This window comes from Ovis aries, chromosome 8, assembly GCF_016772045.2.
Source record: "Ovis aries strain OAR_USU_Benz2616 breed Rambouillet chromosome 8, ARS-UI_Ramb_v3.0, whole genome shotgun sequence".
NCBI lineage: Eukaryota > Metazoa > Chordata > Mammalia > Artiodactyla > Bovidae > Ovis > Ovis aries.
This window is the reverse complement of record NC_056061.1, coordinates 77,297,680-77,324,884: the sequence shown is the minus strand read 5'-3', so window position 1 is coordinate 77,324,884 and position 27,205 is coordinate 77,297,680. Positions and strand designations below refer to the sequence as shown.

The 27,205-nt window shown below is 39.2% G+C and overlaps 1 protein-coding gene across 33 annotated transcripts in view; it reads left to right on the top strand.

Annotated features, from left to right (window-relative positions):
* SYNE1 (spectrin repeat containing nuclear envelope protein 1) overlaps positions 1-27,205 on the top strand; it is a 492,315-nt gene that overhangs the window by 76,575 nt on the left and 388,535 nt on the right. For all 33 annotated transcript variants that reach the window (XM_060419830.1, XM_060419826.1, XM_060419828.1 and 30 more), the window contains one exon: positions 8,849-8,910. In XM_060419830.1, the coding sequence (XP_060275813.1) occupies positions 8,849-8,910 (62 nt within the window). The remainder of the gene's footprint in view (positions 1-8,848; positions 8,911-27,205) is intronic.

Genomic DNA, 27,205 nt, shown 5'->3' with positions numbered 1-27,205 from the left:
CCTCTGAAATTGGATGAAATCACTTTAGCCGTGTTATTGATCAAAGCAAGTCTGAAGGCCCAGCCTAGACTCTGTTGTTGTTGTTGAGTTGCTAAGTAGTGTCTGACTCTTTTGTGACACCGTGGACTGTAGCCCACCAGGCTTCTCTGTTCATGGGATTTCCCAAGCAAGAATACTGGAGCGGGTTGCCATTTCCTTCTCCAGGGGATCTTCCTGACCCAGGGACCAGTCCCGCATCTCCTCATTGGTAGGTGGGTTCTCTACCACTGAGCCACCAGGGAAGCCCAGCCAGACTAGCTCGGGCTGAGGGAAGCTGTCTCTCTGTCCTGATAGGAGGAACAGCAAAACCATGTTGCAAAGAGTGTGCTGACCAGAACGGCAGGAATTTGTGCGCATATTTTGTAATCAGCTATAGCCTGGTCATAGCAAACACCCTCTTCCAACAACACAAGAGAAGACTCTACACATGGACATCACCAGATGGTCAACACCAAAATCAGATTGATTATATTCTTTGCAGCCAAAGATGGAGAAGCTCTATACAGTCAACAAAAACAAGACTGGAAGCAGACTGTGGCTCAGATCATTAACTCCTTATTGCCAAATTCAGACTTCAAATGAAGAAAGTAGGGAAAACCACTAGACCATTCAGGTATGACCTAAATCAAATCCCTTATGATTATACAGTGGAAGTGAGAAATAGATTTAAGGGACTAGATCTGATGGAGTGCCTGATGAACTATGGATGGAGGTTCGTGACATTGTACCGGAGACAGGGATCAAGACCATTCCCATGGAAAAGAAATGCAAAAAAGCAAAATGGCTGTCTGGGGAGGCCTTACAAATAGCTGTGAAAAGAAGAGAAGGGAAAAGCAAAGGAGAAAAGGGAAGATGTAAGCATCTGAATGCAGAGTTCCAAAGAATAGCAAGGAGAGACAAGAAAGCCTTCCTCAGTGATCAATGCAAAGATATAGGACAACAACAGAATGGGAAAGACTAGAGATCTCTTCAAGAAAATTAGAGATACCAAGGAAACATTTCATGCAAAGATGGGCTCGATAAAGGACAGAAATGGTATGGCCACAACAGAAGCAGAAGATATTAAGAAGAGATGGCAAGAATACACAGAAAAACTGTACAAAAAGGATCTTCACCACCAAGATAATCACAATGGTGTGATCACTCACCTAGAGCCAGAGATCCTGGAATGTGGAGTCAAGTGGGCCTTAGAACTACTAAGAACAAACTACGAACAAAGCTAGTGGAGGTGATGGAATCCAGTTGAGCTACTTCAAATCCTGGAAGATGATGTTATGAGAGGGCTGCACTCAACATGACAGCAAATTTGGAAAAGTCAGCAGTGGCCACAGGACTGGAAAAGGTCGGTTTTCATTCCAATCCCAAAGAAAGGCAATGCCAAAGAATGCTCAAACTACCACACAATTGCACTCATCTAACACGCTAGTGAGAGTGAGAGTGAAGTTGTTCAGTCATGTCCGACTCTTTGCGACCCCATGGACTACAGCCTACCAGGCTCCTCCATCCATGAGATTTTCCAGGCAACAGTACTGGAGTGGGTTGCCGAGCCAGGCTTCAGCAATACTTGAACCATGAACTTCCAGATGTTCAAGCTGGTTTTAGAAAAGATCAAGTTGCCAACATCCGCTGGATCATGGAAAAGCAAGAGAGTTCCAGAAAACATCTATTTCTGCTTTATTGACTATGCCAAAGCCTTTGACTGTGTGGATCACAATAAACTGTGGAAAATTCTGAAAGAGATGGGAATACCAGACCACCTGACTTGCCTCTTGAGAAACCTATATGCAGGTCAGGAAACAACAGATAGAACTGGACATGGAACAACAGACTGGTTCCAGATAGGAAAAGGAGTACGTCAAGGCTGTATATTGTCACCGTGCTTATTTAACTTCTATGCAGAGTACATCATGAGAAACGCTGGGCTGGAAGAAGCACAAGCTAGAATCAAGTTTGCCGGGAGAAATATCCATAACCTTAGTTATGCAGATGACACCACCCTTATGGCAGAAAGTGAAGAGGAACTAAAAAGCCTCTTGATGAAAGTGAAAGAGGAGAGTGAAAAAGCTGGCTTAAAGCTCAACATTCAGGAAACGAAGATCATGGCATCTGGTCCCATCACGTCATGGGAAATAGATGGGGACACAGTGGAAACAGTGTCAGACTTTATTTTGGGGGACTCCAATATCACTGCAGATGGTGATTGCAGCCATGAAATTAAAAGACACTTACTCCTTGGAAAGAAAGTTATGACCAACCTAGATAGCATATTGAAAATCAGAGACCTTACTTTATCAACAAAGGTCCATCTAGTCAAGGCTATGGTTTTTCTAGTGGTCGTGAATGGATGTGAGAGTTGGACCGTGAAGAAGGCTGAGCACCGAAGAATTGATACTTTTGAACTGTGGTGTTGGAGAACACTCTTGAGACTCCCTTGGACTGCCAGGAGATCCAACCAGTCCATCCTAAAGGAAATCAGCCCTGAATATTCATTGGAAGGACTGATGCTGTAGCTGAAACTCCAATACTTTGGCCACCTCATGTGAAGAGTTTACTCATTGGAAAAGACCCTGATGCTGAGAGGGATTGGTGGCAGGAGGAGAAGGGGACAACAGAGGATGAGCTGGCTGGATGGCATCACAACTCGATAGACATGAGTTTGGGTGAACTCCAGGAGTTGGTGGTGAACAGGGAGGCCTGGCATGCTGCGATTCATGGGGTCACAAGGAGTCGGACATGACTGAGCAACTAAACTGAACTGATAGCCTGGTCCTGTAATTTTTTTCATGTATAAGTGAAAGTGAAGTGATAGTCACTCAGTCATGTCCAGCTCTTTGCAACCCCATGGGCTATACAGTCTATGAAATTCTCCAGGTCAGAATACTGACGTGTGTAGCTGTTCCTGTCTCCAGTGGATCTTCCAGGCCCAGGAATTGAACTGTGGTCTCCTGTTGTGCAGGCAGATTCTTTCCTAGCTGAGCTACCTGGGAAGCCCCTTTTCATGTGTATGTTTAATTTAAAATCTAGCATTGGGTAATTTTAAACTGTTTCTTTCTTTTGAAATATTCGATATATCTTAGACCCTACCCATATTATATAACAAAACTAGTGATGATTTTAGTAACTATAAATCAACAATTTGGATCATGTAATTTTGATCCCAAAACAACTAAAATTTTAATTTAGATTACTGAATTGAGGCTTTTATTAAATGAATTATAGTTATGTTGCCATCATATCTTTTTGTTGTTTTTTCCTTTGTAGCTATATTTGATTGTGTTGTGAAATTCAACCTGCTTATTTCTATTTATAAATTGCTTTCCAACTTTTCTGAGGTGAATATATCTGCATCAGAAATGATGAAAAAACTTTATTAGTTGCAATTAAGAACAATATTATTGTAAATATTTGGTTTGTTTTAAATTAACTTATTTACTCTTAGGAGACTTAGACATCATTGTCATTTAAGCATCCAAAGGGTATAATTAGAGTCTTCAAAAACTAAAAAAGTTAATCATAACTTATAACAAACCGTGAATGTATTAATATGTGATATCCTAATGTTTTTGTTAGAGACGGCAGTGTCAGACTTAACAACTATATCTATTTAAACAGTCTTTCTTCTTGGTATTTCTATATTAAAGATGACATTGATTAAGAATGGATATACCTAGAAATCCAGTATTTTGCTGTTTATGATTGTTCATAACTGTGATAAAAATGTTCATGTTTATAGGCATACCCATGAATGCAATGCTGTGTATCTCAGAAATACATTCTTATGGACAAATTTGTTAAATATATTGAAATAAGCTGATTTTAATTACTGTTAACATTTTAAATGAGACCATCTGTTAAAAGGATATTGGCATTTATGTTAATTTTTTAAAAATTTGGTAGTGCTAGTCACAATTATATATAACATATTTATGTAGAATAAATTTATTAAATTGGTAAAATGAAAATACAATTAACATACTTCAAGGCAGCAAATTTTTCGTGATTGGTTGCAAAGTCTCTCAATAACCCAGGCCACCTTTTCCTGTGGTCTCTGGGCTTCCAGGTGCATGTATAAGTCTCTTAGGACAAACCATGGTTGTGAGAAATCAGCCAGTCTTTTTTACTATGACTCATCAGGAAAAAAGCTATTGGCTATAGTCAGGTGACAGTTTCTGAATAGTTAGATGTAATCCCCTTTGCTGCATTAGGCCCATGTCTGCACGTGTCATGATCTTGCCCTGAAACAGCAGATTACTGAGGAAATATATAGACGGGGCCAAGAAATACAGAAATTGGATATCAGAGCTAGCTCTCTTTATTTTTCACTCACTTTTTAGAGAGGGATATTGCCGTGGGATTTGGGGATTATCACACAGAACATTACCCAGGGCTGTGTGCAGCCAGCAGCTTTCCTAGATAGACATCTCTGTAACTCCGAGGACCAGCTGTTTTTGAAACAGAGGCAGTGATGGAAGCCACAGGGTTGAAGGACCTAGAGAATTTTCATAACTAGTTTTGTGGGGTTTTTTTTTTTTTTATCCTCACAGTGTGGCTTTTAGAAAGAAATCAAGCTCAAGCTCTAGGAGAGGGGATTTTGAGCTGCATCTGCCCAGTAACACTCACCTAGACCAGAACTTGGTCCTGAATCAGAGCGCATTGCATGTTCCATTCTGGCTTCTCATCTCATCTCTCCTCTGTGTGATGCTGCTATTCCATCCAGATATTTCATGATGCATTTGCAGTGGCCATGAATTCTCATAATCTTCCCTCTCAAACCTGCTACTTTTTTCTTCCCTCCTTCCTCCCTTCCCTCCCTCACTTATATTTTCTTCTTATTTCAGGAACTTATGGCGTCTAAAACTTGGCACTGCCGCTGAGTAACCTTGGTCAGAATGCTTAACCTCTGTGTACTTTGGTTTTCTTTCTTTTTGATTTTTGGTCACACCAGCGGCTTGCAGACCTGTGCTCCCTGTCATGGAAGTGTGGATTTTTAACCACTGGACCATCAGGGAATCCCCCCAGTTTCTTCTTTGTAAAATGGACATTAAAGTAGTTCCTCTCATAGATTTTTTAATAAGAATTCAAAGAGTTAATAAATATTTATTACATAAGACATAATAATTAATCAATTTAAATATAATATGATCTATAAATAGATAGGGAAACAAGTGCCTGATACATAGGAAGACTTAACCATTATTATTATTTGGGTTTGTTTCCGGTAGGTACTTGAAAGTTAAAAGGGCATGTTTAATGTGATTACAAATAGTGGTTTCTTTAAATTTTATTAATATATCCAGATTTTCTCTAAATTTAAAGATTTTGCTTTGTATTTTCTTTATTAATTCAGTAGGATTTATATGTCACATTTGTGGGCATTGGGGACAAAGTTACTGTCCTCAGGGGTTTATATTCTACCAGGCAGTCCAGGATTCTGACCTGAAGCCCAGGAGAGGTCAGCTCCAGAGATGAAATCTACTTCTCTAGAGCTTATGCTTAGACTTCAGCCAAAAGGTTTCTTTTTTGTTTGTTTTTTAGTTTAGAAAGTTGACATTACATTTCTTTGAGCATCACCTTTCAAAGGTGAGGAATTGAGGTGATATCTTCTTCATCTGTGATCCTTACAACAATCAGTTTATAGCAAACAGTTGACACTCAATAGATGTTGGTGTAGAGAGTAGAATTCACCTTTTCCTTGAAAGCCATTATACCATTTCAATCATTTAAAAACTATTTTATCTATTTTATTTAGTATTTTGGGCTGCTGCAGGTCTTAGCTGCGGCATCTCTCATTGCAGCGCAAGGCCTCCAGAGCATGTGGGCTCTGTGATTGAGGTGCATGGGTTCAGTTGCCACTGGCATGGGGGATCCTAGTTCCCCAAGCAGGAAATGAACCCATGCCTCCTATTGGAAGGTGACTCCCAACCAGTGGACTACCAGGGAAGTCCCCTGGCATTCATCTCCATATATCTCTAATTAAAGCCTTCTTGAAGCAGACCTGTTTTTCTTTGTATATTAGTTTTCCCTTGTTGCATAACAAGTTATCAAACTTAGCAGTTTAAAACGATGTTCATTTGTTATCTCCAGATTCTTGTGGGTCAGGAGTCCGTGCAGATAGCTGTGCCATCTGCTTATGGTCTCATGGGTCCGCAGTCAGGGTGCTAACTGGGCTGCACTCTCGTCCGGAGCTTGAATAAGGAAGAATCCACTTTCAAAGTCATCCAGAATTCATTTCCTTGTGTGTGATGGAGCTTCTTCCGGGCTGTTGGCTGGAGGCTGCCCCCCTCACCCACTACTTCCAGAGGCAGCCTGCAGTTCTCTGCTCCAGGACCCTCTCCAGGAATTGGTCACACCTTGGCTATTGGGTTGTTTAAGCCAAAAGGAGAGTCTCTCACTCCAGTCAGCTCAGGAGTCTTACGTGAAGTAACACGTTCATGGGTGTGGCATGGCATCACCTTTGCTGTCTTCTGTTGATTAGAAGCAATTCACAGGTTCTGGCTGCAGTTGTCCACACAAAGGTCGTGGACTCTAGGACATGGGAATTCTTGGAGGTTACCCTATAGTATGTTCACCACATTCCCCATGGGATGGAGTCCCTGTAATGCTTCTATCTTGTTACATTACTGTACCCTCCACTATATACTTTCCCTTTCTTGTTTCTCTCCACCTCTAAATGTTTACTTTTATTATAATTTTTTTTTTCTATTTTGACTTGCCTACCTTTTTCTTCCAGTTTTATGGAGATATAATTGACATGAAGCGCCATACGAGTTTAAGGTGTAGAGTGTAATGATTTGGTTTACACACAGTATGAAATGATTATCACAGTAAGTTTAGTGAATATCCCTCATGTCATATAGATACAAAGTTAAAGAATAGAAAAAAATTTTTTCCTTGTGATGAGAACTCTTAGGATTGATGGTCTTTAAACCACTTTCATATACAACATATAGCAGGGTCAGTTGTATTTATCATGCTGTATATTACTGTAGTGCATTGTTTGTTGCATTGCAGCAACAATAAAGTACTTAATTTATCTTTTAACTGGAAGTCGCACCTTTTGACTACCTTCATCCAGTTCCCCCCCCCACCACCACTTCTGCTAACCACAAATCTGATTTCTTTTTCTATGACTTTGTTTGTTTTTGAAGTATAATTGAAAAGTATAAATACTATGCTAGTTCCTGTTACACAACACAGTGATTCACTATTTTCATATATTTCGAAGTGATCACCATGATAAGTCTAGTTACCAACTGTCACCATACAAAGATATTACATAGTAATTAACTATATTCCCCACCCTGTACATTTCATACCTGTGACTCATTTATTTTGCAACTGAAAGTTTGTACCTCTTAATCTCACTCTCCTATTTCTTTCTTCCTCTCAATGCCTCTAAGCAACCACCTGTTTGTTCTCTGTATCTATTATTTTTTTTTAATTTTTAGATTTCACGTATAAGTAAATCATCCAGTATTTATCTTTTTCTTTCTCACTTATTTCATTTAACATAATACCCTCTAGATCCATCCATGTTGTTGCAAATAGCAAGAAATCATTCTTTTTAATGGCTGACTAATATTCCACTTTATAAATATGGATTTATACCACATCATGTTCTTTGCTTTTTATCCATTCATCTATTGATGGGCACTAAGCTTGTTTCCATAGCTTGGGTATTATAAATGATGCTACAGTGAACATAAGGGTGCATATATCTTTTCTAAATGGTGTTTTCATTTTCTAAATATCCAGGAGCAGAATTGCTGGATTGTATGGTAGTTCTGTTTTTACATTCTTTGAGGAATCACTATATTGTATTCCATAGTAGCCGCACTAATTTATGTTCCTTCCAGTAGTGCATAGGGTTGCATTTTCTCTACATCCTTGTTATTTTATCCAACACTTGTTATTTGTTGTTTTTTTGTAATAATAGGTTTGAGATAATATCTCATTGTGCTTTGATTTGCATTTTCCTGATAATTAGTGATGTTGAGCATCTTGTCACATACCTGTCGTCCATGCACATGTCTTCTTTGGAAAAATATGTGTTTAGATCCTCTGCCCACTTTTCAGCTGGATTTTTTTTTTTTTGATATTGAGTGATATGAGTTCTTTGTATATTTTGGATATTAACACCTTACAAGATACATCATTTGCAAATATCTTCTCCCATTCTGTAGGCGGCCTTTCTGTTTTGTTGATAGTTTCCTTCACTGTGCAAAAACTCTGCAGTTTGATATAGTCCCATTTATTCACCTTTGCTTTTGTTTCCCTTGCCTGAGGATGAGTATTAAAAATATGTTACTAAGACCAGTGCCAAGGAGCATACTGCCTATGTTGTCTTCTGGATATTTACCTTTAGAGTCACCGTGGTAGAGACCATGTCCTGTTTATCTGTCTGCATCCCATAGAAGTTAGTTTAAAAAAAAAAACAGTGTATTGAATTTAATTATTCAATGAGTTTTCAGTAAGTGAATGAAAATAAACATATGGCTAAAATGTCACAAATTTTAAAGCATTTGCTGATGATTTTTTAAAAAAATAGTCAAATTGCTTAATATATTTGGAGCTTTATTGATTTTTGCTTCAAGATAATAATTGGCAAGATGAATTACAAGATAAAATAATCTATATATATTATTATAGATAATTAGGGCTTCCCTGATGGCTCAGTTGTAAAGAATCTGCCTTATATATGACATCTATATTATATATAATAATCATTTCTAGAATTGTGTGACTATGAATTTTTTCATGATACAACTTCCTGACTTGTTATCTAACCAGATAATTCTTTTTCTTCTAGATGAACAAGAGATAGTACAAAAACGTACTTTCACGAAATGGATCAACTCTCATCTGGCCAAGGTAAATAAAACTCCCCAGAGTTCTATGTTTATTTAGTTTGAGCCAATAAATCATTTAAATTTGCAGTATAAAATAGAACCACCACGATCACTGTCACTCTTAGTCAGTGTTGGCAGTCCTACGAATTTGATTGTCACCTAAGTCTGGTATTTGCTAACCTTGCCTTTAGATAATTAACAGACAACCAGAGTAAAGAGCAGTTACTTCATGTCAATTCCATGAATCCTGATGGAATATTTCATCCACTCCTTTCTTCTGAACTAACCTGTGTGCCATACCAGAAGCAGAATTCATGCTAGATTCTTGTTTGTATTTGTTTCTATTCGGAACAGAAAGAAACAATGAATGGTCTACCCTGAGCAGAGAATTTAATCTGAAGAGATTGTAATGGTGTCTAGACTCCCCCCTCAAGTGCTTTTAGAGAAAAGTAACTATGGGGTCAGGACACTACAAACACTAATCATTCTGAGATTATGCATACTGATGTTGGATGGTGTCAGGCGACTATGTATTCATTCATCGTAATTATTTTGAACATAAATACTAATGTAAAGCAAATTCCCAGGTAGGTACATTACAATAAAATTATGTTATGGGGAGGGAGATGGGAGGGGGGTTCATGTTTGGGAACGCATGTAAGAATTAAAGATTTTAAAATTTAAAAAATAAAAAACTAAAAAAAAAATAAATAAAGAGAAAAAAAATCAATCTCTTATAATGGTGAACAACTGTGTGAACCAAAAAACACTGCATTTGTAAAAATAATGTCGATGATACAATGATTCTCTGTGTTCAGTTAGAGGATCTTTGCTGAGGTGCTTACCTGTAGTGTTCAAGGTATAATCCTATTAATATGAGCAATTTTTGACTGGGGACTTTCCCCAAAGCTTCTTTTATCCTTCAGAAGCAAAACACGACAACTAATTTCAGTGGTATGGTACACATTTACTGCTTACTGTGTATCTTTGCTCAGAGAAGGCAATGGCACCCCACTCCAGTACTCTTGCCTGGAAAATCCCATGGACGAAGGAGCCTGGTAGGCTGCAGTCCATGGGGTTGCTAAGAATTGGGCACGACTGAGCGACTTCCCTTTCACTTTTCACTTTCATGCATTGGAGAAGGAAATGGCAACCCACTCCAGTGTTCTTGCCTGGAGAATCCCAGGGACAGTGGAGCCTGGTGGGCTGCCATCTATGGGGTCACACAGAGTCGGACACAACTGAAGCGACTTAGCAGCAGCAGCAGCAGTGTGTCTTTGCTAGGCTTTGGAGACAGGAAAGAAGATTGTAAAACACTTTCCCAGGCCTTGAGAAGCTCACAGTCCAGCAAAAACTGGAGACTTGCATAACAAGTCTAGATACAGGATTTAATTGGCTTGTCTTTTCTAGGATCTGTCTCCAAAAACCTCTTGGTAAGATGGGAATTCTCTGGCCTGTGGCTGCACCAAGAACCTGCCCTGTGATAAGGCACTGAAGGACTTTGGGGCCCATTTTCTCAAGCTTAGGAGGGTGCCATCTCTCTATGGCCATTACTTACACTAGAGACTGGTCATCTTTTGCAAAATTCTTGCTTTTCCAAAATAAAAATAGAGTTATTGTTTTTTCATATTGTGAAATATTTACATGCTCATTGTAAATCATTTTGATAATAGTCCTTAGAAAAATGTAATGAAAGTAAGTGAAAGTGTTAGTCATTCAGTCATGTCTGACTCTTTGCGATCCCATGGACTGTAGCCTGTCAGGCTCTTCTATCCATGGAATTCTCCAGGCAAGAATACTGGAATGGGTAGCCATTCCCTTCTCCAGGGGACCTTCCCAACCCAGTGATCGAACCCGAATCTCCTGCACTGCTGGTGAACTCTTTACCATCTGAGCTACCAGGGAAGCCCAATGAAAGTAAAAATCACCTTAAATCCCACAATCCTGATGCAACCATTTCTGAAGTATTGATCACTGTTTCCCTTCACATGGGCATGCATAATTTCATGTAAATGCCTCTAGAGGATACTGTTCTGGATGCCTGACTTCACTCAGCACATCCTCCCATGTCAGTAGATACAGAGTCATAGAAACATTTTAATGGCTGAATAACATTTTTATTATAAATATAATAAAATTATAATTACAAATTAGCTATAATAGTTGCCAATTAATGATCACTTAGATTGTTGCCAATTGGTTAATATTATATAAAATACCACAGTGAAAGTCCTTGGGCATGTATATATCTGTACACTTGTGTTATTTTTTTCTACTTAGAATAAATTTCTAGAAGTAGGTGGATAGTCCACAAGTATACACATTTATGAACTTCCCTGGTAGCTCACCTGATGAATCTGCCTGCCATGCAGGAGACCTTTATTCAATTCCTGGATTGGGAAGATGCCCTGGAGAAGGGATGGGCTCCCCACTCCAGTATTCATGGGCATCCTCATGGCTCAGACAGTAAAGAATCCACCTGCAGTGTGGGAGAACTGGGTTCGATACCTGGGCTGGGAACATCCCTCGGAGATGGATTCTTACCTGGAGAATCTCCATGGACAGAGGAGCCTGGAGGGCCACAGTCCATGGTGTTGCAAAGAATCTGACATGACTGAGTAGAGCACAGCACAGGCACATTTATAAACTTAATAAATAACCAAGAACTTAGGAGAATGCCTCTTCCCTCACACTATTAATAATCTTTAAGATTAGCAGTATTTTTAAATCTGAGTGGTGAAAAAGTTTTTAATTATTTTCATCTTTATTTTTTCATGGAGTTGAATATCTTTGTGGGAGGTTTTAAAGCAGAATTCCTGAGATATACTTATTTACATACTGAATTCTTAAAAAGAAGTTAAAATCAGAATGCGTGCCATAGCACACAGTATACAAAGGGCCTTTGTGGAGAGACTATAGGCCAGGAGCTCAATTTCTACTTTACCTTTATCACCATTCTTTCATTGTTTCAAATTGCTTTGCATGTTTTTGTGCTGAATGGGTATTGGAATACCAGTGTGTATCATTTTCCATTCTTTTTCTTAGTCCTGCTAGGAGACCTTGCTCCTGCTATTTCCTGTCTAAATATCTAAGTCCTACCTTTAATGTTTAGTGCAAACCTTTCTCATTCATGAAGTCATTTCTGACCGCATGTGAAACAGTGAGCCAGGCCCCAGCAGATGTTCCAGAATATAAGCAGTTTCCCTGGCAACCATCCCCCAGTGCCATCCCCCTGTCTTCTCTGCTATTCCTGCCTCTGGTTTGGTTAGAATCTGAAGTCTCAGCACTCCTCCAGAACCTGCAGCAGGAGGAGAAGTTCAGTGTCTTAAGTGATTTCATACTATTTCCTATCTCACCTTCCCAACAGTGCTGTGAAATCTCTAACATATGCTAATTATTGGGATTCACAGTAGAATATTACTTGGCCATAAAAAGAAATACATTTAGGCCATTGGTAGAGGGGTGGATGGACCTAGAGGATACAGGTCATACAGAGTAAGTCAGAAAGAGAAAAATAAATATTATATATTAATGCGTGTATGTGGAATCTAGAAAAATGGTACAGATGAACCCATTTGCAGGAATAGAAATGCGGACAGGAAGCAGACATGTGGAGACACGGGGAGGGGGAGGAGGGGTGGGGTGAACTGGGAGGTTGGGATTGACATATATACACTATCACGTGTAAGTAAGTAGCTAGTGGGAAGCTGCTGTATAGCCCAGGGAGCTCAACTCAGTGCTCCGTGGTGACCTAGAGGGATGGCGTGAGGTGAGGTGGGAGGGAGGTTTAAGGAGGAGGGGACATGTGTATACATATAGATGATACACTTCGTTGTACAGCAGAAGCTAACACAACATCGTAAAGCAACTTACTCAAACAAAGAAACCCATCTGCTTAATAAAACAGCAACAGCAAAGAGTCTTTATCTTTCCTTACTTTATGAGACTAGTAAAGACATCAATCACATGAGGAAAAATAACAATTAATTTCTGGCACTGTGCTAGGTGCTTAACCCAGGTTATTTTATAGCGAACTTCATCATACACCTGGTCGTTGGTGCTGCTGAGGTTTTAATGCAGATGTAAGCCTGAAGTCCACTTGGTTTCCCTACTTTACACCATTTTATGTTGATGGTATCATTTGGAAAGACCCAGAAAATTGCTATCTCCACAACTACCCCATTAGAAACTTACTGCCATAGAGATTTTGTTGTTGTTTTCGCCTCTGTTCTTGTTATTTTTTGTTTTCCTGTCTCTTGACAACTGAAACAGAGATGCCGATACTTGTTATCCAGAACTTATCTATAGTGACAGCATAGTATCTTGCCAAAAGCACAGCTTCTTTGGAAAATATTTTCCTGTTTATGATTCACTCATAGTTGGAAAACATTTTGAAAATCAGATCTGACCCCATGACCCTGCTTTGACACTCGAGAGTTTTAGGAGAGCTACAGAGTGCCTGTTCATGTCTGTGACTGTCTTGGCAGCTGATGCCGTGGTTCCTTGTTCACACTTCTCTCTCGTCCCCACCCTCTGCTCACCTTTATCCCTATCTGAGTTTCCTCCTGTCTGAGTTTCCCCCAGGCTTGTTTCTCGCTCATTCTCCCTCCCACCCTGCTTCCATTTCTGTGTCACCCCCATCTCTCCCACCCTATCTCCTCCTCCATCGCACCTCCACCCAACTCCCTTCCATCTGTATCTCAATCCCGAGTCCCTACATTATCCCTGTTTCCATCTCTATTTCTCTCTGCATCCCTTCTCTGTAAAAAAATATATATATATATATATATATATGCAAACTAGGCTTCACAGTATGGTTGAAATCACCATACATATCCACCCAAATTTAAATGGAAATACACACTTCCCTCCCCAATGCGATGTGCTCACTTGCTTCTGAGATTAATGCCTTTCTTGCAACAGAAGCAGGATCAGGTTCATATCTTTGATCTGGCCTCTGGACATTGTAGGGCTTCCCTGGTGCCTCAGCCAGTAAAGAATCCACCTGCAATGCGGGAGACCTGGGTTTGATCCCTGGGTTGGGAAGATCCCCTGGAGAAGAGAAAGGCTACCCACTCCAGTATTCTGGCCTGTATAGTCCATGGGTTTGCAAAGAGTCAGACACAAATGAGGGACTTTCACTTTCACTTTCTGGATACTGTGTCACTTTTCCTGTTGTCTCTGTGAGAAGGCTTGCTCCCAAAGCCATTGTGTGATGCTGGAGTGTGTCCGTCAGCCTGTCACCCCAGGTGTGGACAACACGCACCTGTACAGACACACAGACACACACATCTTAGTTACCTGGGTTCCACAGAAGCATATATCATGCCCAGAGTCTTATTAAGTCTCCTGTGAAAGCAGCTTCTTAGATTTTTGGTCCTCAGCTCCTACTTACCCTTTTGTCCTCCTTATTTTATTTTTTAAATGAAGTATAGTTGCTTTATTGGGGTATAGTTGCTTTAGAGTGTCGTGCTAATTTCTGCTACACAACGAAGTGAATCAGCCATATGTTTACATAGACCCTCCTCCCTTTGGATCTCCTCCCCCAATCCTCACACCCCATCCACCTAGGTCACAGACACTGAGCTGACCTCCCTCTGCTATACGGCAGGTTCCCATAGCTATCTGTTTTATCTTTTAATGATACATAGATATCTTCCCTAGCCTCTGGTTTTCAGTCATAGAGCAGGCCCCAAACCATACTTAGAATAAAAATATTTATCATTAGAGAAGGAACCACAGAGAGGCAATTTGATCTGCCTCAAGGTCTTTTCTTATCCTCTAGAGATTCAGGAGCCAACTTTTCTTCTTGCTTCTTGCTTATTAAATACCAAAGGCCAGTAGTTTGTCCTGTAACTGACAGTCTGCTCCAAGGATGGAGCCCTAATTGCTGTCAGCCTTGAAACGACCTGGTGTTTTGTAATTTGTTGGGTCAGATTGAGTCCAGTTTAGTGTACTGTTTGTGTTCATTTACTTTGTCCAGTAAATATGCAGCCTGCTTAGACCTGGTATTAGTCAACTGTGGCCATAGACTATGTGGCTTAAATCAGGAAAATTTATTTCTTGAAATTCTGGAGACTGGGAAGTTCAAGATCAGTGTGTCGACAAATTCAGTTCCCAGTTCTCTAAAAATGAGAAAGGAGAAAAGTGCTAAATTGGCAGGAAAAAGAAAAGTTTCGACTTTTTTCTAGAATGCAAGTTGTAAATATTTTGCAGGAGCTCTATTGCCTTGAGAGATTGTATATAAGTCATGAGGATTTTTATGGATTTAAACTAGGATGATAAACCATCTCACCCTAAATTCTGTTATAATGCCTTACTACTATAGTGCCTTCTTTAAAACGCAAAGTTTTACAGTTTGTGTAAACAAACTAAACAAAAATAAATAAAGCTTTTAAAGAACAATTTACAAGACTTCTTATTTAGAAAGAAAGCTTTGTGTGTCAATTATATTTCAATAAATTGGAAAAAAACGATTGTATCTGTTTTCTCAAAATCTTTTTTGGAAATTGACCTTTTCCAAAAAAAGGTGGTGACAGGTTTAAGAGCTGTAATGTTGAATCGAGAAGCAAGAAAATTTCCTTTTCTGTCCTGTGGTCATTTAGTCTTGGCTACACAGGAGATGTTCAAAAGATGCTTCATGGACATGAATTTGGGGAGGCTTTTTATTTCAGTTTTGTTCTAGGCTGCTTTTCTCAGTTGCAAATAAGTAAAGTAATTACTGCTAATTAAAGAAAAGAATAAACTCTTTCATGGATGACATTTTATTCGATTGTAAAATTCTTTATAAATATTTTGACAAGAGTATGAAGTGATAGGGTGCAAATGAGAGAACAATCTGTTTTCAAAAAGCGTGCTTTTCTCAAAACAAAATTTTTATTAAAAGTAAGAAAAAAACCTGATAATTTTCTGTAGATTGTTCAAATTTGTGGATATAATTATCAGTTTTTAAAAAAATATTTGCTGTTTTCAGATTGAACACTATGCTTTTGTGATTATGCTAAACATCACAAAGTGTCGATACAGTGTGATATAACATTAGCAAATGTTAGTGAGTTCTGTTTATTTTATATACCTGGTTTTTCCTTTCAGGAAGGGAGTTTCATATTTAAACATGGACCCTATAATTTTATTCCTTTTTAAGAAGAAACCTCTTTCTGTTCTGTCTGCTCTGTTAGTGAAAGAAGGTAGGGTATTTGTTTTTTAATTAGCCCAATAGCAATCCATGTAATAGTTTTTCAAAGTTGGATCCTGATTCAGTGCTGGCTATCACCACTCATTGCTAAATATCTTTCTAAATTCCAGGGCCGCTCTTCATTGAACTCTTATCCTTGTGCCAATTACTGTGCCTTAGCTACTTTATCTTTTCTTTAGATCTCACAACAACAATCAAATATAAGTATTATTTTCACCACGTTATAGATTGTGAGCCTGAAACTTAGAATTAGTTAATAAGCTCAAGGTCATATAACAAGTAGGTGGAAAACTAGATTTCAATCCCACGACTACAAAGTTTGGGCACTAATCACTGTGTTATATGCCCATGCTTCATTTGATGAACTAGTCATGTAGCAAATACTTTTAAAGCACCTCTTATGTGCTACAGATTGTGGGTGAACAAAAACAGCTATAATCCATGCTATCATGGAACTGATGGTGTCACAGAAGAGACAGCAATTACAGACGTGTGTGTGTGTGTGTGTGTGTGTGTGTGTGTGTGTGTGTGTGAAATCCCACAAGTGGGGAAGTCAAGGGTGTTAGAGAACACAGGGCAATTGCAACCAACCACTCAAGTAACCTGATGGAGGGCCTTAGGTTTTCAGAGGGAGAAACATCTGGAACCTGAGAAATGTCTTGAGATTGGATAGGTAAAGGAGCTAATGTTTTCAAAAGTTTAGGGTAAGAAAGGGCTTGGTACAGTAAAGCAGATGGAGGAAGCTCAGAATACCTGCAAATACAAGTTCCAGAGATGGGTTGGCAACAGAGAGAACTGAGACTCAATCGAAGGTCACCCGTTAAACAGGTTCGGATGCTGTGTTATGGGCACTGGGACACATTAAAGAATCTTAGGAAAAAGAAATGGTCACTCTGGGCTAAACCCCTCTCTCAATCTCCTTCTCTCTGTCTTTCTCCCTCCCTCCCTCCTTTCTTCTCCCTCTCATGTCTCTCTCCTGCCCCCTCTCTCATTTCCCCACACCCTCTCACATAAACAAGTAAAAGTGAAGTTGGAGTGAACTCGCAGTAAGTCAGATGAGAGGTGAGGATATTCTGGACTGAAACAGTGCTGGGGGGATGGAGAAAAGTGGATGCATTGAAAAGTGTTATCCAGGGGTGGATTTGATACAATCGAGTCATTCCTGGGAAGGTTCAGGGAGAAGGAGTCAAGAATGACTTCTAAATTTCTGTCTTGAACAAATGATTAGGATCATTCACAAAGACAGAGAATATAAGAGACTTTGGGGGAAAGCTAATGGGTTCAACTACAGTTCAGTTCAGTTCAGTTCAGTCGCTCAGTCGTGTCCAACTCTTTGTAACCCCATGAATCGCAGCACGCCAGGCCTCCCTGTCCATCACCAACTCCCAGAGTCCGTTCAGATTCACGTCCGTCAAGTCAGTGATGCCATCCAGCCAGCTCATACTCTGTCATCCCCTTCTCCTCCTGCCCCCAAACCCTCCCAGCATCAGAGTCTTTTCCAATGAGTCAACTCTTTGCATGAGGTGGCCAAAGTTCTGGAGTTTCAGCTTTAGCATCATTCCTTCCAAAGAAATCCCAGGGCTGATCTCCTTCAGAATGGACTGGTTGGATCTCCTTGCAGTCCAAGGGACTCTCAAGAGTGTTCTCCAACACCACAGTTCAAAAGCATCAATTCTTCGGTGCTCAGCCTTCTTCACAGTCCAACTCTTACATCCATACATGACCACAGGAAAAACCATAGCCTTGACTAGACGGACCTTAGTCGGCAAAGTAATGTCTCTGCTTTTGAATATGCTATCTAGGTTGGTCATAACTTTTCTTCCAAGGAATAAGCGTCTTTTAATTTCATGGCTGTAATCACCATCTGCAGTGATTTTGGAGCCCCCCAAAATAAAGTCTGACACTGTTTCCACTGTTTTCCCCATCAATTTGCCATGAAGTGATGGGACCAGATGTCATGATCTTTGTTTTCTGAATGTTGAGCTTTAAGCCAACCTTTTCACTCTCCTCTTTCACTTTCATCAAGAGGCTTTTTAGTTCCTCTTCACTTTCCGCCATAAGGGTGGTGTCATCTGCATATCTGAGGTGATTGATATTTCTCCTGGCAATCTTGATTCCAGCTTGTGCTTCTTCCAGCCCAGCGTTTCTTATGATGTGCTCTGCATATAAGGTAAATAAGCAGGGTGACAATATACAGCCTTGACGGACTCCTTGTCCTATTTGGAACCAGTCTGTTGTTCCATGTCCAGTTCTAACTGTTGCTTCCTGACCTGCATACAGATTTCTCAAGAGGCAGGTTAGGTGGTCTGGTATTCCCATCTCTTTCAGAATTTTCCACAGATGGAGAAATTAACTTGGTAGAGATGGACCCATTTGATTTGGCAGTTCGGAAGTCATTAGCCATCACTGGGAGTGACCAAGTCATGGCAGAAATCCAACTCTAGCAAACTGATGAGTAAACGAGAGGGGAAGATGCTGGGATGTGAGTGTGTATTACACGTTCAGGAGTATTAGCTAAAGTAGAACATAGGATCTGGTAAGAGCTGTTTCCATAAAGAGTGGTCCTAAGCGTGTATTTATGGAAGGGAAAGCTCAAGAACTGGTAGAGAGGGATAGGCTGATAAAGAAAGAAGACAATATTATTTTAAGATACAAGTCTCCTGAGGAGGCATGGTGGGGAGAAAATCTGGAGCTCAGGTAGAGGGTGGATATTTCTACAGAGATAAAGAATACTTTCACCAAAGTCCCCATCTCTGAGGCTAGAGTGGTGATGGAAGGAGCATGTGGATGTGCCCAAGTTTGAGATGAGGGAGAGAGAAGCACAGAGTAGGGTGGACTTGAATTTGAGGAGATTCCCACCTGAAATCTGCATGCAGGTTTTTTAGGTCTAATACAATAGTCTACCTTTCTGAGCAGACGAAGTTTTGAAAAACTTTTTTTTTTTTTTTTTACTTTACAATACTGTATTGGTTTTACGATACATTGACATGAATCTGCCATGGGTGTACATGAGTTCCCAATCCTGAGCCCGCCTCCCACCTCCCTCCCCATATCATCTCTCTGGGTCATCCTAGTGCACCAGCCCCAAGCATCCTGTATCCTGTATCCAACCTAGACTGGCGATTTGTTTCTTACATGATAGTATACATGGTTCAATGCCATTCTCCCAAATCATCCCACCCTCTCCCTCTCCCACAGAGTCCAAAAGTCTGTTCTATACATCTGTGTCTCTTTTGCTGTCTTGCATACAGGGTTATCATTACCATCTGTCTAAATTCCATATATATGTGTTAGTATACTGTATTGGCTGGAGAAGGAAATGGCAACCCACTCCAGTGTTCTTGCCTGGAGAATCCCAGGGATGGGGGAGCCTGGTGGGCTGCCACCTCTGGGGTCGCACAGAGTCAGACACGACTGAAGCGACTTAGCAGGCAGGCAGGCAGCATACTGTATTGGTGTTTTTCTTTCTGGCTTACTTCACTCTGTATAATCGGCTCCAATTTCATCCACCTCATTAGAACTGATTCAAATGTATTCTTTTTAATAGCTGAGTAATACTCCATTGTGTATATGTACCACAGCTTTCTTATCCATTCATCTGCTGATGGACATCTAGGTTGCTTCCATGTCCTGGCTATTATAAACAGTGCTGCGATGAACATTGGGGCACACATGTCTCTTTCAATTCTGGTTTCCTCAGTGCGTATGCCCAGCAGTGGGTAAACCGACAGTTAAAATGTCCTATACAGAGTGAAGTAAGTCAGAAATAGAAAAACAGATATCATATATTAACACATGTATATGGAATCTACAAAAGCTGTACTGATGAACCTATTTGCAGAGTGGGAATAGAGACACAGAGGCAGAGAACAGACTTTGGACACAGCAGGGGAAGGAGAGGATGGGAAGAACTGAGAGAGTAGCACTGAAGCATAAACACTATCATATCCATATGCACTACATTACATCACATATACATTATCATATGTAATGGGAAGTTGCTGTAGAGCACAGGGAACTCAGCTTGGTGCTCTGTGACAACCTAGAAGGGTGGAATGGGGTGGGGAGTAGGGGGGGGGTTTAAAAGGGAAGGGGCATGTGTAAACTTATGGCTGATTCATGTTAATGTATGGCAGAAGCCAGCACAATATTGTAAAGCAGTTATCCTCCAATTAAAAATAAATTTAAAAAAAGAACTAAATAAATATGTTCTTTCACATTTTAAAATGTATCTATCATGGCAAATTTCTAAATTTTAAGCAAGATTCAAAAGCTATTGTATAGTGTCACGTTGCCCCCAAAGATACCAGTTTAAAGATGTGTTTTCCAAAAATACCTCCCCTGAAGTTTTACTTTTAATTAGAAAAAGATAGTGTAAATAATCTTAAAATTAACATTGGCTACACTCTGTTATCAAATGGTTATAGTTTCACTTTTCTGTAAATTTGTCAAATGGAATAGAATGTTATATCTGTATTTAAATACCTTGGATTCATTGTTTATGATATATGGCTTTGAAATAAATATATGGTTTGACACTAAGTCCTTTGGGAAAAAAGATAAGTCTGAAACAGCCATTGTTTCATGTTTCTATAAAAGGAGCATCTCTTTCAGGATGCAATAAACAACCCACTCCACATCTGCCAGCCTTAGATCTAAGGGGTGGTGAAGGATAGGAACTGAAGTACCGACTCTTGGATGACCTCAGTCACAAGCATCTTCTCGCTTTTTAGATGAGCGGAGAAAAAAAAAAAAAAAGCACTAAAACATTATTTACATTCTGTGTGAGTTTGCCATAACAACGTGCAACATACTGGGTACCTTCAAATGAGAAATTTATTATCTCACCGTCCTCAAGGTTAGGCAGCCATGCCACCCTCTGAGACTCTGGACAGAATTCTTTGACTCTTCCTCGCCTCAGGTGGTGGCCTGGAGTATATGGGATTCCTTAGTTTGCAGCTGCACTAGTCCAATCTCTGCCCCCGTGCCTGTGTGAAACAGTGTCCAAATTTCCTCTTTATGTAAGGACTTGGTCATATTGGATTAGGATCTCCCCCCTGCCACTGCCATGATCTCATTTTATCTTTATCACTTTTCTAAAGATCCTATTTCCAAATAAAACCACATCCCAAGGTACCTGGGGTTTAAACTTCCATGTATCATGAAGGGAGCACACAGTTCAACCCATAGTAGGTTCTATTAAGAGCGCATTTTGAAACCAAGTCAAATACATAGACTCCTTTTAAAGGAACACTTTTGACACTCCATGCTTTTTAATAATCCATACTAGTAATGGCTTTGATCGACATCCTCACAGACATAAAATATCACTTCGTTGGCTGCTTTTGTTCTTCTTCAGTTGTCTTTCCACCACTGGTATTAAAAGATAACGTGGAAATGTTCAAAATTGAAATTTGATCCTTCGGTTTCTTGTACTCACTTTGGTGGGACTATTAATGAACTAAGATGAGGAGATTAACGAGACAAACAGGAAAAAGCAAATGTAATAATACACCCCAGAAACAATCCTTTAGTTGATTTTGTAAAACTAGTTTGGTAATCCTAAACATACTGATAAATTGTTTCCAAATATGCAACTAAAAGATTAAAAAGAAAATCGTCATTTCAAAATAAATGGCATTTATTAAGAGTTGGATATGACTGAGAAACCAACGTTTTGGGCTTCCCTGGTGGCTTAGGAAAGAATTTGTCTGCAATGTGGAAGCCCAGGGTTCTATCCCTGGGTTGGGAAGATCCCCTGAAGAAGGGAATGGCAACACACTCCAATATTCTTGCTTGGAGAATTCCATGGACAGAGGAGCCTGGAGGGCTATAGTCCATGGGATTGCGAAGAATGGGACATGACTGAGCAACTAACAGTAACATTGATTTGTTAATAACAGATGGAGACGTAGCAAAGTTTATACAGACTGCCAAACGTTTTGATAATGTTTATCAAAGTTCCCTCTTTTAGAAATAGTTTTTCTTAATACATTTATTTGATAAATATTTGAAAATGTCATTTGGTATGCTTAGCAAGAGTCTAGATACTGAGACTGCAACAGTGAATGAAACAGGAGGAGTAACCCTTTCACTATGATGCTTTTATCCCATTTGAGGAGATGAACAGAAGAGAAAGAACATAGCTCTTCTGTTGAGAATAAACTGAAGAGGACACAGGATGAAGGAAGGGGATAAGACAGGAGATTGTTGGGTCATTCAGGTGAGAGAGGACTGGCTTGGACCAAGGTCATAGCTGTGGAGGTGGTAAGAAATGGCTGGATTCTGGGTGAATTTTGAAAATAAAATCAACAATTTGTTGATGGATTAGCTGTGGAGTATGAACAGAGATGGGTAAAGGGTAACTACAGCTTCGTCCTGAATAAAACAAATAACCTGAGGAGTATGCTTCTTTTAAACTATATAATGAAAAAGAAAGATTACATGTGAAAGTTGTTAAGAGTAGTTTTTCAAGCAGATTTAAAGTTGAGCCGGAGGGCAAAATTATTGCCTTTGGGATATTTATTCCAAATCAAATTAAATAATTACGGAAATGGAAATATTTATGCTATCTGTCATAGGAAGCAGTAAAGAATGGGAACTATCTTCTCATTTTTGCCAAACGGAGGTGGAAAATAATCACAATAGTGCTGTTATAAAGGGAGAGAAGGATAAACAGATTATGCATAGCATTTTTTTTTTAATTACTTCACTTTGTTTCTGGAGATATTGGTAATGTCTAATTAGATTTTCTGAATAAGATGACAGAACCTTTTAGATGTTGGATTAATTTTATCTGGCCCCTGTCAGTGGTTATAGTCACAGTTTTACTCACCTAGTCCAGCGGTTTCTACATTTTTAGACAGTTTTGTGTGGTGGGCTTCTTGCCAACCACTGGGGGTAACTTGCTCCATGTCTGCAGGTCAACCTCACTTCCCTTCCCACTCTCCTCTCTGTTCCTGTTGTTTGGTTTATTGTCCCTGCCCATCAGATAACCGGCAGAGCATGTGAACATGCTCGACTGGTCCTGGGATGAGATGTCTCCCCATGCCCTGTTTCTCAGCCTGTCATATAGCTCCCACCTGGAACTCATATAAACCAGAGGCGGGAGTGATTCGTCTCACTCGCTGTAGAAGTGAGAAGCCTTTGTGTTAACAGAAGCATTGAGGTACACAGAATACACCTTGAGATCCAGCCTTTGCTTTCAGACGTCTTTATATACTGCATAGAAGCCCATCTGGGGACTATCTCAGGCTATGATTATACATCATGGTCAGCAAGCCTGATCGTGCCCAGCAGCATGTGTGTTTCAACTGGAGTGAAGCATTATCTGTGCTCCAGACTTCTCCTTTAGGTCTTTTCCAGTTCAGTTCTATTGATATCACTAGATATGTAGAAATCACAAATTTTCAAGCCTGAGATAGGTATTTAGCAATGTAAAGTAAAATGCTGTAAGTTTTATATTATTAAATGTGCAGACATGGCCACAGGAGACATGGTGTGAGTGGGGCCAATTTATGTCTATTCCAACATATATGGTTGATTTGTGTCTATTCCAGTATTTCTGTACATTTCAAAATGATCACTGCAATAATCTAGTTAGTGTTACCATAAAAAGACATTAAGCAGTTATCGACTGTTTTCCCCACACTGTGCATTTCACACCTGTGACTCATTTATTTTGTCAATAGAAGTTTGTACCTCTTATGCTCCCTCACCTATTTTTCTCCTTCCCAAAACCCCCTTCCCTCTTGCAGCCACCTGTTTGTTCTGTATATCTGTGAATCTGTTTCTGTTTTGTTATGTTTATTCATTTGTTTTTGTTTTAAGATTTCACTTATAAGTGAAATCATACAGTATCTGTATTTCTCTGTCTGATTTATTTCACTCAACATAATACTCTCTGGATCCATCCATGTTGTCCTAAATGGAAAAAAATATCATTATTTTTTATGGCTGAGTAATATTCCATTGTATATTTATCACATCTTAACTCATCTCTTGATGGCACAGACTAGAATAAATAATTCTAGGATGTGTATTGAAAGACAAAAGACTCTGAATAGTCCAAACAATCCTGAGAAAGAACAAAACTGGAGGCATCATACTCTCTGACTTCAAACTATACTACAAAGCTACAGTAATCAAAACAGTATGGTACTGGCACAAAAACAGACACATAGATTAATAGAACAGAATAGACAGCCCATGAATTTGAGCAAACTCTGGGAGATAGTGAAGGACAGGGAAGGCTAGCATGCTGCAGTCCGCAGGGTAACAAAGAGTTGGACATGACCTAGCAATTGAACATGCACACATACAGAGCCCATGAATTAATGCACATTTCTACAGGAAATTAAAATATGATAAAGGAGGTAAGGATATTCAATGGAAGAATGACAGCTACTTCAATAAATAGTTTTGAGAAAACTGGACAGCTACATGCAAAAAAATCAAATTGGACTACTTTCTTATGTCATACTTGAAAATAAATCCAAAATGGATTAAAAGCCTAAATATAAAACTTGAAATCATAAGATTTCTAGAAGCAAACGTAGGCAATCCACTCACTGAAATCATTCTTAGTAGGGTTTTTTGTTTGTTTGTTTGTTTTTGATATGTCTCCTTGGACAAGGGAGACAAAAGCAAAAGTAAACAAATGGGACTATATCAACCTAAAAATCCTTTGTATTGTGAAGGAAATGATCAACAAAATGAAAAGATCAGCTACTGAATGGGAGAAGATACTTGCAAATGACATATCTGAGAGGGGGTTAATATCCAAAATATACAAAGAACTCATACAACTCAATATCCAAAACACAACATGACTGAAAAATGGCCAGAGGATCTGAATAGATGTTTCCCAGAGAAGACATACACATTGCCAGCAGGCACGTGACAAGATGCCCAATATCGCTAATCAAGGAAATGCAGATCAAAATCATGATGAAATATCACCTCACACCTGTCAGAATGGCAATTATGATTTCTGTATGGTTTTTAAAATGTGAGAATTCCTTAAATTTTCATTTCATAACAAGTAGTTATGCCTTTTTTCCTCAAAATTATTCTCATATTCCTTTTTCTCTTCAGTATTGCAACTTGCTGAAAGTGAGTTTCTCAGTCATGTCTGACTCTGCAACCCCATGGACTATATAGTCCATGGAATTCTCCAGGCCAGAATACTGGAATGGGTAGCCTTTCCTTTCTCCAAGGGATCTTCCCAACCCAGGGATTGAACCCAAGGCAATTTTCTAGGGACATAAAATAAACATGTGGCTTAGCAAATATGATCTTCCTATATGAGTGAAAATATGAAAGTAATGGTAGATAAGGATTAAGCATGTACTAGCACTTATAGACTAGTAAACGGTCACAAGTTATTCTCATACACACAGTGACAGAGAATAGATTATTTTTCCCCAATATAGGCAATGCTCAGTAAAAGTGATGCCAAAGATCCCTGTGTTTTCTCAGATTTCATAAAGTTGAAGGAGAAATATTTGGTCTCCTTCCTTTAAGTTCTAAGAGTAAAGGAATAGATCTCACTGTATGAAATTAAAGGGGCCACAAAATAAAGGAGGAGGAGAAAAAAATTAGAGAAAAATACTCTGTGGGATCTGTTCCACTCATGAGTTAACTACTGAGGGCACAGCCAGGATGTGCCTTTTCCCTGAGTTTCAGAGACTTTAGACAATCCCCTGACAGCCAAAACTTAGGGCTTAAGCCTAGTTTGAGGAGAGCTTCTAGAATGGAGTAGCCACAGAAGCCAGGTACCTCTTTCTCTCTTTTTGTTTTCTCCATCTCCCTCTCCTCTCAGTCAGTACATTCCATTCTTAGAGATTTATCATGAATCTCAGATTCGTCATGAGTATCTGCAGAATATCTAAATGGGATTTCCAGAGCAAAGAGTATAGTATTTCCAAACACTGTACAAAACTAAGAGCTAATTGTAATTTTATCTTAATCAAAAGTAGATAGCTATGGTCTTAAAATGTGCCTGGTAGATTTCTGTCTAGTGCTTGAAACTGTACATTGTCAAGCCGTCGGAACAAACCACATTATCTCTATTTTCCATTAAGTCAGGCTCCAGTGAATTACCCTCATTTCTATCTCTTCTTTTTGGCCTCTAGTACCATGACCTGAATCCTACCAAGAAATCATATTGATGCTGTGAATACTTATATATATATGACAAGAGAGAGATTTTAGATGAGAGATATTCTATTAAAAGATTGTTTCAAAAGTAAATGCACTATTGTCAGGATAGTAAAGGTCCCCTCTAGTTGACCATTTGCTCTAGATAAATGGTACTTCATACAAAATGGGAGAGCAAAATTTGTCCAATAATTGCTAGGATGTCTTATTCTAGTATAATCTCTGGTAACGTCTTTTGATAAGTAAAGTGATTTTACGCAGCATGTACATTATGTAAAATTGGATAGAGCTTATAGAAATATAGAGATCATTTTCTGGGATTCATTTTTGCAAGCTCTTTGCAGTCAAAGGTTTGTTTCCTCTGTTACGGGTTGAGGTATTAAGTCAAGAATTTATTACATACTAGGTTCTATGATTCTGTGTATTGAAAATATAATAGTTGCATATTATAAATAACATAAACATTTTTATTTTAAAGAAAAATATTTTGTCCAGCTTCTAATTAGTCTGCTAATAGTCGTCAGACTGCATCTCTTTACTTTGTGTAGGAAGATATTGGTGAAAAATTTTCAGAAGCAACTCATACTTCCTCTTAGAAAAGAAAATTTTGCTTCATGTCCTTATTTTGCTTCATATTGTTATCTCTCCAAGATTCCAACAGGTAACTTGCAGATAAGCCTCACATATCTCTGCTGAGATATCTGCCTATGGGCGAGGCCCTGGTCTTGGTATTAAGTATATAAACATATTCAACTTCCTTATCCTCCAGAAGTCCATGATCTGAATTCCTGAGGACACAGACTTGTGAATAACTAACTGTAATGCAGTATGATTATTATAATCGGAACCATGCACTAACACAAAAGAAGTGACTTAATTCCAGTTGGAAAACTGGAAAAGATAATGCAAGACTGACTGTGTCATAAAACTGACCAGGAATTTGCTAAATGGGAAAGTAGGA